Consider the following 16,719-nt stretch of genomic DNA (forward strand, 5'->3'; position numbering starts at 1 on the left):
GATGCGGGTTACGGCAGAGGGAACCATCGTCGGAGATGGCGCGCGTCCTTTCAGGCGCCAGTGGACGGTGGCCCTTTTTCCTGCGGCAAGCTGTGGCATGGACGGCGCTGCGGGAGAGGGGGAGGGGGGCAAATCCAACGTGGAAGCAGACGGAGCGGACGAGGGAGGAAGAAGACACAGCGGGAGACCAAATCCAACGGTTGTTCGCAGCTGAATCAGTTTGCTGGAAACAGCAAACACGGTAGCAGCAACCCCGGTGGCCTTCCTGCGCAAGCATCGACAACAAAAGTTAGATCTGTGTGTTTTTTGGTGTTGTTTTTGCTACTTGGCATTAGGGATTTGTTTTGCCCAACTAACATTTTGATTTTGCTAGAACCAACATCTCCAGATGCGGGTTACGACAGGGCTGGGAGTAGACCTGCCGAAAGTTTCAGCCGGCGCACTGTCGCCTAGTAGTGCCCGCTCAATAAAGTAGCTATGATGGCATTCTCTAAAAAAAATTACTATGTAGCATGGTATATACTTGTGTCCCGTTGGCAATTTTTAATTTATTTTTCCATGGAATAACATGAAAATATTCTTGTTAATTTTTCTAATTTCAACTATTTTGTATTTTTTCAAAATGGCATTTTTTTCATACATTACATGGAAACTTAATTAAAAATACCATGACATTCAATTTCCCATGGCAATTTTTAATGTTTGTTCGTATGATGGGAGTTGCCATGTCTTGTTTTATTTTGGGTCATAAAAAAATATTTTTTTTCAGCGACAGCACTTTTCTGCTTTTTATAGGGGCTGGTATTTAGCACAACATAGTGGGAGGACTTTTGAGGCCAAAGGAAGATCCAAGCGACATGATGAACATGGTAATCAAACAATTTAGCGTATCTGAAGTTCTAAACACACCTAATCAATGTCAACTATTGCTGGAGCATAACACAACGACAATCCATCCTCCACCCTCCTAGAAAGAGACAGATGGAGGGGAAGAATACGGGGGAGAGAACAGGAAAAGGTGCAGCTCATTGATGTTCGCCTTTCTCCACTTCGTCGCCCACTAATTCCATATAGAAGCGTTTGAGGTAACGTCTGCCAGGCAGTACCACGAAGGCATTCAGACCTGCAAAGGAAATCATGATGGTCCAAACATTAGCCATCAAAAAATTTGAAGGGCAACTAAAATCTTCAAGTACAGAAAATTGAGTTGTGACAAATACTACTCCCCATAATGAGGAATGGAAATCAGATGTAAGAACAATAGCACAAAAGGTCCCATGATTTGAAATTAAGTAACAGAAACGTCCTAAATCGGGCTAATTGTGGGGAGAGGAGGCGCAGCAAATAATTGAGGGAAGCGGAAGCTTGCCTTTGTTTCCGCTTCAGCTATCAATCTGCACCAGCGTGGATGCTACGGTCGTCAATAGACGGCACCCATTGGTCTGCAATGGTGCTTGCACACTTCCTCACGCCGGCAACAATGTGTTACAGTGGTGCCGTTGAGGGTTGCAGATTGGTTGACGACGTCGACGATGCGCACTGTGATGCAACCGGTGGAGGCAGTCAACGGCGGCTGCAATGCCCAGTGATTCAGCGTACCTTAGCGATTCCCACCCATGGAACCTTGCCGCCAACTAAATCCACATCTCCACCGTGGGCTGGATCTCGGAAGCATTGGATGCGACATCAGGCAGGTCCAGTGATGGAAGCAAGCCGACTATGGTTGAGATGGGTAGCCAATGTGAGAGTTTAAGGGAGATTGATTGGCAACTGAAAGGATAGTGATGTGGGTGCGATGTGATTATTTTGTGGGGGATAGGAAAAGGCACGGAAGGGGAAAAGGCTGGAGGCTTGTGTTATAACTTGCTATTGAATCGGACAACAAAAGAATCGCTTAAAAATTAAAGGAATAAAATGATGGCATGTCATTATGAATGCTAAGATAAATAAATAGTGGGGATGACAAGATAGAGGATATGATAGGATTCCACTCTTGGCCTGATTGACCCGAAGACCACTAGCATCACCAAAAGCACATAGAATTTGCCTTGTGACATCCATATCTCTTGCAGTTGTCGAAGAAGCTCAGCTTGCTTGTCTTTCTGCAAAGTGAAATGACCTTGGGCGATTATGAAATTACGTCATCGGCGACCATTGGCCTTGATGTGGAAAAGTTTTGCGTTGACCTCTCCAGGGCGCACCCATAGCAGCCGAGAACACTGCCTGATCCTGACCCTGTGAATTGCAGCAAGGTCCAACAACTTGTTCTGAAGGAAGATCCTCAGACTTAATTCTGCAATAGTGAGGTCACAGTGATCTTGGGCATAGTCCAGGCCCAGGATAAGCTGCTCGGACACCGCAGTGAACAGAGCAATGTTGCCCACCTTTGTTCTGCTCCATACCCACAAAGCTTTGCCCAGACGAACAAGTTTCTGGTGGAGCATCCACATGGCATCACCATGCAGCAATGGGCCAGAGAGCACCATGGCAGAGTGATCGGAGCCAGAGGAGGAGATGCCTCTCAAGTGACATTGTGGGAACATAAGATTCCAGTCAGCGGGGCAGAAAACGTGATCAATCTTCGTCCTTGTTTGCGACTGACAGGTGCTGACCCAAGTAAACCGTCGACCGTGTGGAGTTCAGAGACCTCAATTGCGCTGAGAACTGCCCAGAAATTGTTAAGCAGCTCCTGTTGATACTAGCATTGCTTTAGTCCTCAGCTTTACATGAGATTGAAGTCCCCCAGCAGCAGCCAAAGAAGGCAGCATGGAGGCCTTTAGTTGTTTGATCTCTTGGATGGAGGCAAATTTATCCGCATCGGACTGAGGCCCGTAGACAGCAGTAATACTCCAGGAAGCAAGGGACGCACGCATGGTTACATTGGCAGAGACAGTGTTTGATGTGTGGGAGGAAGCCGTAATGTCTGAATGTCGGAATGATGTTGCGCTGGCACCTGCAAGATAAGCTAGGTGTAACTCAGAAGATGTAGCTACTCGGACGAAACTAAAGTCTACATAATTCTGAACAAAACTGGCGCAAAATAACGAGAATAACACAATATTATCAGAAGGAACCCCAACGCGAGTTCGGCATTTGATTCAAGGAGGCTGAGCGTGATATCGTTTGCTAACACCCAAAGACAAGGCTCTTCCAAGTATCCCCTTAACGAGATAACTAAAGGCCAATGTTAGCCACAGCGCAGTGGAGATAGGTGGCACAACAAACTAGGAACACTAAATCCAGAGATAATTCTACATATAGTTACCAATAGAAAGATGAGTGGGCAAAGTTACGCCTTAGGAATCTGACAACATGATCAAGCAAGGTTCAGGAAGGGAGGCATTTTACCCCATAGTAAGTACTGTATGAAGAATATATCCTGACGAGAGGACTGTTCCCAGCAACAAAAGCTTGCAAGCTCTGTCTGCAAGATGTTTTGACAAGATTGGAAGCGTCCCCAGAGTCCAGCAACAACCAGTACCTGAGATGGAAAAGTTTGAGCATGTCATGCTCAACTACAATGTACCAACAAGCAAGAGATAAAGGTAAGAACAAGGGCAACATGCACAAGTTATGTGACAGAAACCATTGTGATGGCATTTATATATAACTATAAGAGATGATTTTCCGATACAGTATGAAGGTATAGATAAGGAGAAGACTAAAAAGAGAGATAATTGTAGGAGCAAACGGAACCAATGAATTTGCTCCTTTCAGTAAATATTACACAATTACGCATTCATAAAGTGAAGAGAAAGGTGGCTTCTTCCTTACACAGGCATTTACGGAGAAATGTATAGTCCGTGCATCGAACCGTTAAGGGTTTGCAGCCCTGTCTGCTTGTGGTGCTAGTGGTGGCAGGGCAGCTGATCTGGAACTAGAACCTACACATGATATCATATGTATGAACTCAGCTGTCCAAGAAATTGTTGGATCTTATGACTAGACAAAGTGCAGTATATTTTACCTAAATTGCAAGCCGTAACACTCTTACTGGATGCTGAAGGTGAAGACCTTATGCCTGGCCTTCTCGGCTGAGTGGAACCAGTGGCTGACATAGGCTCAACCACCATATCACGATCCTACCAAGTCAAGAAAGCAAACCAAACAGATTTAGATATTATCATGCTTTGCTAGATATGACTCATAGCGGTAATTTAAAAAACAACAAAATTAAAGTGGCAAACTTCTGTTCTTCATTTCCTAAACATTGCGACACGGACTAACACTTCTCTCCTGGGACAGTGGAAGGAAAAAATGTTTGTCTACTTAGCAGATGGTTTGCTTGAGCAGTATTAACTAAAGGTTTCATTTTGACGAAATAACACAACTTTGAAGGAGCTTGAGCTCGAGATGAGGCAATAGTATTTGATATGACGCTCCAACATCGATAGCAAACAGATCTAAAGGAAAAAAATTGCACGAGTAAACCCATACAAGATAAAATATGTTACCTCTATTGCGAAAAGGAAGTCCAGCCATCATCTTTGAACTGTCATTTACCGTCGAACTTCAGTCCACCTGATACCGGCAGCTGACGGATGGCAAACAGCAATGAGCGTCCAACTGAGACTGGAAGCATTGTTCAAACAGCAGCAAGTCGATGATCGTTGCTTTATATATAAAGCGGGGTGAAAGCCTTTTTCAGTAAACAGCAGTAAGTCTCCTGGTGCAATTTGCAAGAAAGATAAGTATCTGCCCAAAGTTGCACGAACAACGGCTCCAGATTTGCACAGAATTTTCAATTGATTGATTGGTAAAACAATAAATGCACCGACAAGTGTAGCAAATAAACACAGATTTAGGGGAAAACGAAACATTGCTTCTTTTCAGAGTTCAGAATAAAATTGGCAGACCAATAATGCAGCAAACGTAAGCATTATTTGCTTCTCGAAGAGCTTGTTTCACATGATCCATAGTGCCCTTACAAAAGACATGTCAGGCAGCAAAACCTTATTGGGTCTCAGTATCTCACTTGATTTTCTTATACAGATTTGAGGATCCAAATATGAAATCTTCTAGTTCTGGACCCTAAAGCCTACTTGAACCACACTGCATGTCTTTCTAGTTCTACATCTACTTGACTATGGTGCAACTTTACTAAAATAAATTGAAAATTTATGGAATATCACAAGTACCAAATTGTCAGAATACCAAGGTTCACCACTTAATAAATTGACGGTGAACAGAGACCCAAATTGCAAGAATTTGCTATTTATGGACTACCATAAGCACCAAATTGTCAGAATGACAAGGTGTCATCGCTCGACACTGAGCAAAGATCCTAGAGTTGATGATAATTCCCTGTGAAAGAGAAAATTTTGGCAAGAGATACTGAGATGGACTTCTCCCTTCAACTGAAAGGAGCAAAGAGATCACGTGCCAAAACTGCTGTCTATCACCAGAATGGAAGTACCCCAAATAAACAGTGGACAGTAAAACAATATGGAAGTAAGATGGATCAAAATTTTGAACTGAACTTAGATTCAGTCAGGCTGAAAAGGCTGGTGTTAGTGCAGACTGCAGTTCACTGAATTAACGGAAGTGTGGGCGTTTACCATTCATCCTTAGCATCATCGCTGCTACCATACTAGTCTTTTGGTGCTTGGATATCCTGTAAAATATACAGTGAAATTAATGCTTCGTACACTTCCTTGAATTAACGGAAGTGTGCATATTTATCATTCATTCTTAACAGCGGAACCATAGGAATAGTACCATATGCTTTTCAGAGTGAGTTAAAAGAAAACAAAATGGAAATTACAATAGTGTATGATGAAAAATGGATGTTCCATACATTAGCTCAAATTAGGCTGCCACTTCGTACAGTTTTCCTCGAATATGCCTCCGGGAAGCAGACCTCCGCTTTACATATGTATCAAGGATCTCAGCAAAGCTGTGTTTATATATATATTGATTATTAAATAAAATTCTGAAGTTAGCAGATAACATAACAAGCACAAATACTTACAGATGATGTTCATGAGAGTTGGCGTAAATCCTTTCAATAAAACGTGGCAGAAAATGTTTGAAAATATACGCAATATAAAGTGCCAGTTCTCTCAATGACCAACGAGCCTGCAGAAAACAAACACATGTCAGAATAAGCACTAGGATTCCACAATTGTAATGAAGTTTCAACGTACCCCAAGAATATGTAGCCCGTGAACATAAAACGTCCGCTGGAAAACTGCTAAATACCCATCTTCTTGGGTGAACCGGAATATTTCAGCATCGCTAGCCGTCCGCCGAGGAACTTTGCAGCCTTTAGTAAAGTAAGATGATGGACACAAGTTCTCTCTTCCATTCCAGTACACCATTTGCAGAAGACTGTTATCGCGCACTGTAGCCAAATGCCAATTCAGACATATATCACAATTAGCTTTCTTAAGAATCTCATCCCGCGATACCACATTAACTTGAGTGTACCATTTATAGTATTCCTCTACAAATAACCTCCATTTTTCTTCTCCCATAAAGAAAGGGTGGTTACTAAGCACCCATAAGCTTGCTGATCAATCACATTGATTTTGCCAACTTGGTATTTTATATACTCTGTCAACAAACTCTTCAAAATAAGACGGCACCATTTGATTCTCAGTATACTTATCAGCAAACCAATTTGTTATCTGAATTAAATCCAGAAACTGGTTATCATCTGTTGCTGACTTCGTTGGTTCTTTAGCAATGGTAACAAAATGCTCGCCCTCAGATACAAATAAATCATCCTCGCAGAAATCACCAGCCCAGCTCAGGTTCCGACGATGTGCCGCAATTATCTCATTAACAAAGCCGTCGGCAACTAAATTGCCGAAGGTTGTATTCTCGAGCATAGGGATTTTAGCGCCCTCTTTGTCTTCGAATACAAGAGAAGTGGTGAGTGGCTTGAAACTCAAAGCATAGGACACAGGTATCAAATGCATATTGATGGTTAGCCGGTGGCGCAGCCACCGCTCCTGCTCCTGCCACCGCTCATCCTTCTGCCACTGCCGCCACTGCCATTGTCGCTGCTCCCGCCATTGCTGTTGGCCCTGTTGCCATTGACGCCACTGCTGCTGCCAGTCTTGATGCCACATGTGCCACTGCTGCCGCCAATGAGGCTGCCATTGTTGAAACTGCAGACGTAGCTCCCACGGCTCCTGCCCCTGCCCCTGTTGCTGCTGCCCCTGCACCTGTTGCTGCTGCCCCTGCCCCTGCACCTCCTGCTGCTGCCACTGAACCTGTTGTAGCCACAGCCGCCACTGCCATTCCCCATGCTGCTGCCACTGTTGCCATTCGTGCTGCAATTGTTGTTGCCACTGCTGAAATTGCCACTGGTCCTGCGGCCACTCCCACCATTGTTGATGTTGTTGCGCCTGGCACCGCTGCTCCCATTGCTGCCATTGCTCGTACCACAGGTTCTGCCACTGCTCAAAGTGTTGATGCCAGTGCAACAGCCAGTTCTCCCACTGCTGCTGCAGCGGCAGCTGCAACTGCTGCCACCACTCTTGCCATTGACTCTGCCACTCCAGCCACTGCACTTGCCAATGCCCCTGCCACAGCAACCACCACTCTTCCCATTGTTGGCGCCACTCCTGCTGCTGGCCCTCCTGTTGCCCCTCCAGCTGCTGGCCTTCCTGTTGGCCCTGCTGCTGGCCCTGCTGTTGCCCCTGCTGCTGCCCCTCCATGGTGGTTGTGTGGTGATGGAACTACTGAAAAATCACATAACCATAAAACGTATGAGATATGTAATGTGCGTTGTAACATAATCATAACAACAACAGAAGGAAATGATTGCATAGTATGGTCCATAATCAGTAAATTGCTGCAACAGAATAACTAGCTAGGAGATGGTATGGTCTCTAATCAGTAATCGCATATACACTGTACTATGAATGTCATCATGCATAGTGAATGTTGTAAGGAAGCTGTGAGTTTCTACAAGGTGCACATTCAGTCCTGGATGTGTTTTAAGCAATGTCGCTGCTCTTGAGAACTTATGCACCATCTAGAGGGAGTACTACTCTAGATTAACATATTGATCCTTATTGCATGACATTTTTTCGCTAACGTGCAATGGAATCTTACATGATGTAGAACTCGTCTAAAAAAAGTTGTACCTGTTCGGAGGTGCTGCCTGTCCGTCCAAGATGCAGGTCGACCGGAGCTCCTAGCCGAGGTGATTGACGAGCTAAGGAGGAGCTGCTCGTCGTAGGCTCCTTGGCGAGTATGTCGTCGGAGGGAGCCGTCGGCCGGCAGGACGGGGTTGATGCAGCCGGCGGCGGATGATTCGGAGCGGACCGACGGGCGGGAGGGACGGAGAGGACAATGGGGTGGGGGAGGTGGGGCGGGGCGCGCTCGGGGCGGACGGGCTGGCCGGCGGCGGGGTTGGACGCGGCGGCGGCTGAGCTAACCCTAGGTGGGAGGCGGCCAAGAGGAGCGTGAACCGAGGGGGGAAATGGCTGGGTTTTTTTTTTGTTGTGTCTGATTTGATTAGGGGGTGGGTCTTATATTAGAGGGTTCTGCGCGATCGATGCTAGTTGTAGTTGTGGTTCACTATCTGGTTGTTATAAGAAGTGCTTTGCAAAACTGCACTTGCTTTGATGATGTGATACTATCTGGTTTTGTTAAAAAAAATAAGTAGTTCTCTCAATCTGCGCTAATGCTTGGTTTTAGCAAACAAACCATTGTTTGTTTTAACAGGCAGAAGTAACCTCTCTGATTATTATATTAACATGGGGCAAGCCACACCCTTCAGTTTCATTTGTCCCTATATTAATTAAATTCAAATATGGATCAGTATCCTCTGCTTTCTTACGCACTACTCCCTTTGTAAACATATATAAGACGCTTTATATCACTAATGTCTTATACTCCCTCCGTCCGGAAATACTTGTCATCAAATCCTTTTTTATCCATTTTGATGACAAGTATTTTCGGACAGAGAGAGTATATGTGTATAGAGGCAGTATTATTCATAGGTTGGTATGCTAGATTCAAGTACGCCTTGCAGTGTTCTCTAGGGTTGGTTAAATAGTTTTAGGTGACGGCAAAGCCAAATGAAGCCGCTCCATCCCTCGTGCGAACTCATCTAGGGTTTCCCTGCCTCTCGCCGCCGGTCCGCCTCGTCTCCTATGGTCCTTGAACCGTGGAGATGTGGTGGATCCCGGCCTTTGCCTGCGGGAGGGCTCCGTTTTTAGGTGCTTTCCTGCGTTTTATTAGGGTTTCTGCTATGGTCAAGAAGACGATGCGGCGGCGGCTTCTTGAAGATGAAATAAGGTTCTCTATGCCTAACCCCCGTCCCGGTGATGTTTCAAGCATCGTTGGAAGGCGTGTGGAAATTTGTCTCCAACGGATCCCGTGGGATCCGGTCGGCATTCGTCTTCGGTGGATCCGATCTTCGTTCGTCCATGTCTGTGTGTCTGCATGTTGGATCCTCCCGATCTACAATTCTCTTCATCGACGGTGGTTGTTGTTCTGATGCGCTGATCCTATGGGGCCTTAGCACGACGGCTCTCCGACTGTTTACTACAACGATGTTTGCCCGACTCCAACAAGGGAGAGGCGATGACAGCGGCGCGCCTTCGGCTCGCTTTAGTGCTTGTAGTCATCGCTAGGTGGTCTACGAACCTGGATGTAAATTCTACTTCTAGTGTTCTATGTACTACCTTAACAGTTGATGAATAGATCGAAAGTTTTCTCGCAAAAAATAGTTTTATGTGACTCCTACTACATAGTTGATCATGTATAATTAAATTATATTAAATGGTGTTGTCATACTTCAACATGTTTTTTATGGTCGATTTATGTGCACTAACAACAAATTCATTGTACACTAAAACATAGTTGATCAGGCATAAAATACATTTTATGCACTATGTGCAACAGTATTGTTTCCTATAAATGAGTGGCCTGTCCTAGCTCGTTTCAATTTAATTTTAGGCATGCCTTATTTATCTTACACATTTTATTATTATTTCAAATGCTTGACAATATGGCATAGCAAATCATCCATGCCATTAGAGAACTCACAGATCAATCTGAGGTGTGTCCTTGGCTATTAGACTACTGTCATGTAATTGAGAAAATATGTAATCTCTTTAATGACCTCCTCTTCATCAAATGTGCAAGCAACATTTCTAATAAGATTTTTGGTGTGTCATCTAACATGCAAGTTATTCCTGGAAAACCATATGAAGACCAGAAATTTCGGACCTCTTTGTTTAAGCTTCAAAAACCAGATTCAGCTTTGCCATCGAAGCTGAATCTGGAATATGAAACAAATAGCTATTTTGAATCAGCTTTGCCAGTGAAACTGAATGTGGAATCGGAAACAAACAGTTATCTCAAATCAGCTTCGCCAGTGAAGCTGAATCTCGATTTGGGACATTGTCAGCGTAATTTGCTGAAGCACTTTAAAGTGTACTTTGGTGGCGAAGCTGATTCTGCAAATCAGATTGGCCACTGAAGCAAATCCAAAGATGATTCGACTGCAATCTAAGTGAAACAAACATGGCCTTATATCTTGCGAAACAAATTTGACACTGAAGCAAATCTGTAGGTGATTCGGATTCAATCAAAGCTGAAACGAAGCGGGCCGATGCAAGGATGTAGGCTTCATGTGTGTCATTTCAAAGAAAAGTTAATAAGTATGTTATTTGTTTTTCCTTGATGTGAATTTTGCTACTTATTTTTGTCCATGTAATTCTATAGGTCCTGGTTTCAAACCAGTCTCCTTGCAGAATTGTTATGCAAGGGAAGGTTGTCTAGAGAAACCCCTTCCCCATACCCCTTGTGTGGGAGCTTTCAACACTGGGTACGTTCATTTATTTTTGTCCATAAGATTCTGCAATGTTTGAAAAGCTCCGTGTGTGCAGGCAAAGTTGGTCATGTGGAGCTTATAAAAGGGGGGTACAAACCGTGTGGAACTTTAAAAGGGTAGAGATAGTGTATGCTGAGTTTTTAGTTTTTACATGCTGTGAAGGAGGAAGCTATTGTGGACACTAGGGTATACTCACAAAACGAGTTGAACTAGCTAGATTCGAGACAATGTATGGGAAGTAGGTGCTCAATTTCTTTACATCTATATTTTTTAAGTTTCTTTGCATATTCAGAGTTGAAGGTCCGTGTTTTTTTAAAGGTGATTCGCGGGTTCATCAGGTGTGCTCAACCGACCAGGAAATACACGCAAGGAATGCAAACAATATTCTGATGCCCCGATGATTTCCTTCTTATGATGTTCCATCTAAGTGGTCATAGCCTTGTATAATTCTCGAAATTTGATAAAGATTAAAAAAACAAAGAAATGGAATGGAAGTGAAAAACGGACGTGAAAGTTAAAAGACGACCCCAAATGAAAAGAACACTCAGTGAGGTTCCAATGAATAGTTATTTTTAAATTATAACTTCTTAAAAACATAAACGAAAATAATTGATTATGTAATGGATTAATGTTGAGTGTTAGTTGCCGGTTCGATAATGATCATGAAAGGCTTATACTTCTATTTATATGTTCGGATAACTTGTTTTTTTCCTACAATATTGTTTCTCTTTGTCAAATAATCAAATTACATAGTTTTTTCCATAGACCTGTCAATTTTCTACCCCGAAACTCATTCGCCTATGTTCAAATATATTGCTCTCCTCTCTCCACCGGTTCAGACTTTTGGATGGATTGACTGGAGCATGAATTTAATATGGTATCCAAGTCAGGAGATTTTGATTTCAAGACCCTACCAACGTAGCACTAAAAAAAGATTTTGCGGCCTACACCGATCCCACGTCTAAGGACTAAAATAGGCTAGATGTGAGGGAGAGTGTTGAAATATATTACCCGCCTCTCTCCACGAGTTTGGACTTTTGGATGAATTGGCTCAAGCATGAATTCAATAGTCTACATTCATTTTCATGCATCTTGGTATTATCTACGGTGTGAATGAAGTTTCATTGTTATGCATAGATGAATGATATACAATCTCTGGGCCAATCTGTCTCTATGCATAGTTAGTTGGCATAGAGTGTTTTGAACACTCGCACAACGGACCTTCTCTCCTTTAATTTTCCTCTCCTTTCCAATCTTTGTTTTGTCTTTCCGTTAGATTTTGTCATGCAATCGTAAGACGGTTTCTATTTTCATGATGTTGGAGATGCTTGTGCAAAGTGAGAGCTCGCCCACCTACCGATGTTGATATGTATTTTGACTAACCTGTTTTCTTTTGTGGAAATTGATGCGAGCATTTTCACCACAGAGGGTCCTTTCTATATGCGGTGATGCTAAGGTATTACCTTGAAAAATTGCCTTCAAGAATACTTTATCTTAATTTTTGTTGACCTTTGGATTCTTAGGTATTATGCACTTGAATGTTGTGTCCATATCGTGCTTGATCCATGCTAAATGGATTTGTGGTTTTTGAGCTCTTTGCTTTGTAAGATGAGTGAATTGTGGTCCACTGGTTTTATGTTATCTCACTATTTCTTGCTTTTTGGTGGTCTTTCCTTTATGAAAGCATCAAAATTGAACCAAGTATGGCACACTTGGACCGTGTATGTGGCATGTAGTTCTATAAATATAAGTTATACACTTATCATAAATATAAGTTATACACTTACATTTTTTCTTTGGATAATGGTGTGCGGCATCAGCATGCATGGTTTTGATTTTTGAACAATCGTAGTATTAAAATTATTATTATGCTAAATACTTGCATTGCTTTTCTAGAAGAAAATTGTTGCTTCTGTATTGTTCACTTCAAGTTCATTAAAAAAATGTTCATTGATACTCCCTCTAATCCATATTACCTGTCGCCACTTTAGTGGTCGGAGGGAGTATGAAATTTCCGCATTCCAAGTTGAAGAAAGTAAGAAGCCAGCCTTGGTGAAAGTCTTGGCCTGTCAATAGGCCAGTAACATAAAGTATGGGCTGCAGTGTTATGGATTTGAAATTTTACAATATATAGTCATTGTTTTCTTATTATTGTTACCATCGATGTAGTTCATATAAATAATTGTTTGCTGTTTTTTTTCTCTTGTTTATTAATTCAACTTTTGTTTGAGAAGACTAGACCTTGCAAATTGCAACCGCTCATATATGTATTACACTTCTTAAACTACATATGGATATGTTCCTAAGATAGCATTATAACTCTCGATGTATTCAAACATTAAGGATGATCAATGCCATGGTTTTTTCGGTGCAGGAAAGCACGCTACCCCTTCTAATACCTATCACTGAGGGCACCCCCCTATGTAGAAATCAGAACAGGGAAATAGGAAGTATACAACGTACAAGAAAACGTCGATGGCTTGAGTTGCGTTTTTCCTCCGCTGGTGGTCGACACCAAGTGCTACGTTGGCTGGTGCGATGTAAAGAAAGCTCATGTACCGTAACCGGCAGGGCGTCACGCGTCGCCACACCATTAGGATCTGAACAAGCAAAGAGATACAGCATATAGTCACAACAAATCCTCTATTAGAAAGTAAAATGAATGCACTCCATATTATCTGGGCATGGAGTTTTGGCAGTTAAATTCGAATAAATAGAAAATAAAATATAAAAAAACTAAAATCTCGTATACTTGTTTTTTTTGTTACCATGGTCAATACTCGTGCAATATATGTTTTCCCAATAAAAAAGGCAAAGTTTAATGCTTAAAACAAGCAACAAATTTGGCACTCAACTCGTTTTTTTAACACAGGTCACAATATTTGTGTTTTTCCAATAAAATTTTGCAGACAACCAAGGGACACAAACAAGTACATCTCTATTAAAATCCTGTTATTTTAGCATTCATAAAATTGTTTTCGCATGCAGCAGCATATGCTCATCGATATTATCTCTTTTTTTTTTGTGAAAAATCGGCATTATCTTTACAGCTAGGATCACCGTACAGTACAACCATTTATCACTAGTGCACATCTCTAAACATTGGAACATTGTATTTAGTGCGTTATTTAACATATGAGGAGATAAGCCCGACGGCACAAGTTCCATTTTGGCCGCAGGTTAGCCTTAAGATGGTTGGTTATCATCAAGCTCGCCATCACTTCAGCTCCAATCAACCACCCACACTCACTTGTTTCTCCTCCTATTGGTCATCCTATCTATCTATAGGACATGGTTACTTTGTTTCATGTAAGCCAAGGGTAACAAGTTTGATTTATAGTTTTCTCATAAAAAACTAAGATAATCACAGTACATTTCTCCCTTGAAACAAAAAATATATTATGCCTAGACATTGTTGTTTCTGATGTCCGCCGTATCGTGACAGACATGTGTGCCTATGATACCTCGCTGTTCTTGGCTGGCCATCAACTAAACCTGCTGCCCAAACAATATCCATCACATGCAGCAGCTACCTCAACACATCAAAGTTTAGGGTCTCTTTGATTCTAGACCCACCGGTTCAACAATTCAGCTTTGAAGGGATATAGCACTCACTAGTAGGCTTTTGTGTAATCCCCCTCTCTTTTTGAGTAAAATATACGTACATGTGTAGAAAGAAATCGGAAGGAGTATGTAAAAGATGAGATGTAAAATAGGAAGGAAACGGCACCTTGATAGCTTTAGTTCTTGTCCAAGGTCGTTTTCTCTCCGCCGGTGTTGGACACCAACTGTTGGGCAGAAACATTGGCCGACGGCCGAAAGCTCTGCCCGGTAACCGGCGGGGGCAGGGCAACACCATTCTCCAACTGGTAGATCGACCTAGAAAAACAAAGACATGGGAGTAGAATATAGTGTCAGACCAAAACTTGGACTACAAACTAGTAGTACAGTAGTACTATAAAGAGATCATTAACTATAGTGCAAAACAGCAAAGGTAGTACTCCAATTTTTTTAGGACATATTATCTTTCTTTACAGCAAGGTTCACGACGACACAGTAAAATCATCATTATACGTTTCCAAAATTACAAACTGATATACACACGCTCCCTATGCTTCCTATGCGGCTGCCGGAGACCTTGTATTGCGCCTGTTGATGCCGGCCGGCGAGAGAGTTTCGAGTGAAAAGGATCGGAAACTTAGGGGATCGTCGTATTCGACTAACCCTTTGTCGGAAAAAAAATCGCTTGCATCTGGCAAAAACAAGAAGGAACACATAATATATCAATAGATGGAAATCACAAGATGAGTAGAAGTCGTTTCCATGGGAAAAGGAGCAGAGAAAACATAAAAGGCCACAGTTGGCTCACCTCGAAAGCCTAGACTGTGAATCGTGTGATGAGATCCGTGTCCATCACCGGCCGTCTCCAACACAAACATACTTCCATGCACGAGATGGAGGGAAGACATATATTATTATCTAAAGGAAAGAAAGAAATCCACAACCGCATCAACGAGAGAAACCACAAAGATGTGTTCAATTCATCTTGTTTCGCTAAAAAGCCGAGGAGAAAGAGGGAGAGGGTGATACATACACGTACGGTAGCAGATCGAAAACCGAATTTGTGGATCATAACCAGATCTACCGGCCAGAAGAAAGAAGCTCGTCTCCATCCATCGGCAAACCAGAGCAGAGAAACTGGGAAACCGAAGGTTGTGTGGTGAATCCTCGGCTCGATCCATATCATACCTACTCCTGTAAACATGCAAGCACTTGGTCGCACCAAGAGACGGACCTGCGTAGGCAAGAGAAGAGAAATTATTCACGCTGGGACGGACGGCATCAATGGTGTATTAATGGCGTCCACCGGCCAGTCAGGCCCCCCTGTAGAAGATAGATGTAGACAGGGATAACACAGAGAAGCAGGGAGGTACCGACGGCGAGCACCACCGCACATGTGCCGGCTTCGTGCGTGTCTCCGGCAGACACGGTTCGTTCGTCCGTAGCCGGAGGCGGAGGCGGAGCCATGGCGAGAGGATGAGGGTCCGTCGAGGCTGAGAGGATGAGGAGCAGTTGCAAATGCACGACTTTTTTTTTTTGGGAGGGCTAGTTGCAAATGAACGACTTGTCCACGCTAAGTTTTCGGTGGGCGTCCTGTCCAAAAAATAAGGGTTTTCGGTGGGCGTCAGGTGGTTGGTTTGACCCTCGTGGATGGCTTCGGCTGATAGTGGGCCAGGCAACGCGTAGACCCGCGCGGTAAGTGGGAGCGGCTACATTCTACATTGCGTGTTTTGATAGAGTTTGTTAGGATGACGCGTCGTTGCGACTCGGAAGATGGAAGTTTGTTGTTAGGTTGCACCGGTGGTACAAACTCTTTTTTTTTGTAAATAACATACATACATACTACATTACATAAAAATATACACCAGCTAGCCGAACAGCTAATACATCCAACACGTCATTATACTATACCGCGAAAGACAAAGCATGCACCCTAAATTAAGCATGAGCATTCAAGAGGAAGACGCGGGGTAGGTGGCGGCTTCCCTTCCTTTGCAATTTGGTCCTCCGCTCTCCTTCGAGCCGATTGAAAAGAAACTTGTCCAATATTATCTGAAATAGTTTAGGCATATCTGGTGCAGTCCTTCGAAAGTTCCAATAACAATTTCTTCTCCACCATGCTGGTCCCGCCGCGATCAATAACATGCCGGCTTCGGCGATGGAGGAACGGGTCATTGGCCGTTCACGAGGAAGAGCATGCTTGGCCCCTAGGGACCTCGATGTATTTTCCAGGGTGACTACATTTTTTTTATAGATGGGGTGACTATACTATTTGGCTTGATCGATATGGATGAGTCTTATTAGTATTTATTTAAAAAAATGAATTCCAAACCAGTCGGCCGCTATATGTAGAAGGA

General features: G+C 43.0%; 1 protein-coding gene across 10 annotated transcripts; it reads right to left on the reverse strand.

Moving 5' to 3' along the window:
* Positions 1-858: 858 nt before the first annotated feature.
* LOC123187793 (uncharacterized transmembrane protein DDB_G0289901) lies at positions 859-15,986 on the reverse strand. 10 transcript variants are annotated; one of them, XM_044599725.1, is made up of 16 exons: positions 15,740-15,944; positions 15,396-15,596; positions 15,171-15,280; positions 14,939-15,053; positions 14,532-14,680; positions 13,265-13,401; positions 8,100-12,867; positions 6,147-7,691; positions 5,972-6,078; positions 5,798-5,896; positions 5,559-5,614; positions 4,455-4,666; positions 3,968-4,082; positions 3,775-3,884; positions 3,349-3,481; positions 1,902-2,953 (listed from the first exon to the last, which is right to left on the reverse strand). In XM_044599725.1, the coding sequence occupies exon 8, from the start codon at positions 7,665-7,667 to the stop codon at positions 6,516-6,518; it is 1,152 nt and encodes a 383-aa protein (XP_044455660.1). In that variant the 5' UTR covers positions 7,668-7,691; positions 8,100-12,867; positions 13,265-13,401; positions 14,532-14,680; positions 14,939-15,053; positions 15,171-15,280; positions 15,396-15,596; positions 15,740-15,944; the 3' UTR covers positions 1,902-2,953; positions 3,349-3,481; positions 3,775-3,884; positions 3,968-4,082; positions 4,455-4,666; positions 5,559-5,614; positions 5,798-5,896; positions 5,972-6,078; positions 6,147-6,515. The 10 variants fall into 10 exon arrangements, with proteins under 10 accessions (XP_044455657.1, XP_044455660.1, XP_044455659.1 ...); XM_044599722.1 differs by lacking the exon at positions 1,902-2,953 and adding an exon at positions 859-1,123 and having other exon boundaries at positions 8,100-13,401; XM_044599724.1 differs by having other exon boundaries at positions 8,100-13,401; positions 15,736-15,986.
* Between the last annotated feature and the right edge of the window lie 733 nt (positions 15,987-16,719).

This window comes from Triticum aestivum, chromosome 2A, assembly GCF_018294505.1.
Source record: "Triticum aestivum cultivar Chinese Spring chromosome 2A, IWGSC CS RefSeq v2.1, whole genome shotgun sequence".
Lineage (NCBI taxonomy): Eukaryota > Viridiplantae > Streptophyta > Magnoliopsida > Poales > Poaceae > Triticum > Triticum aestivum.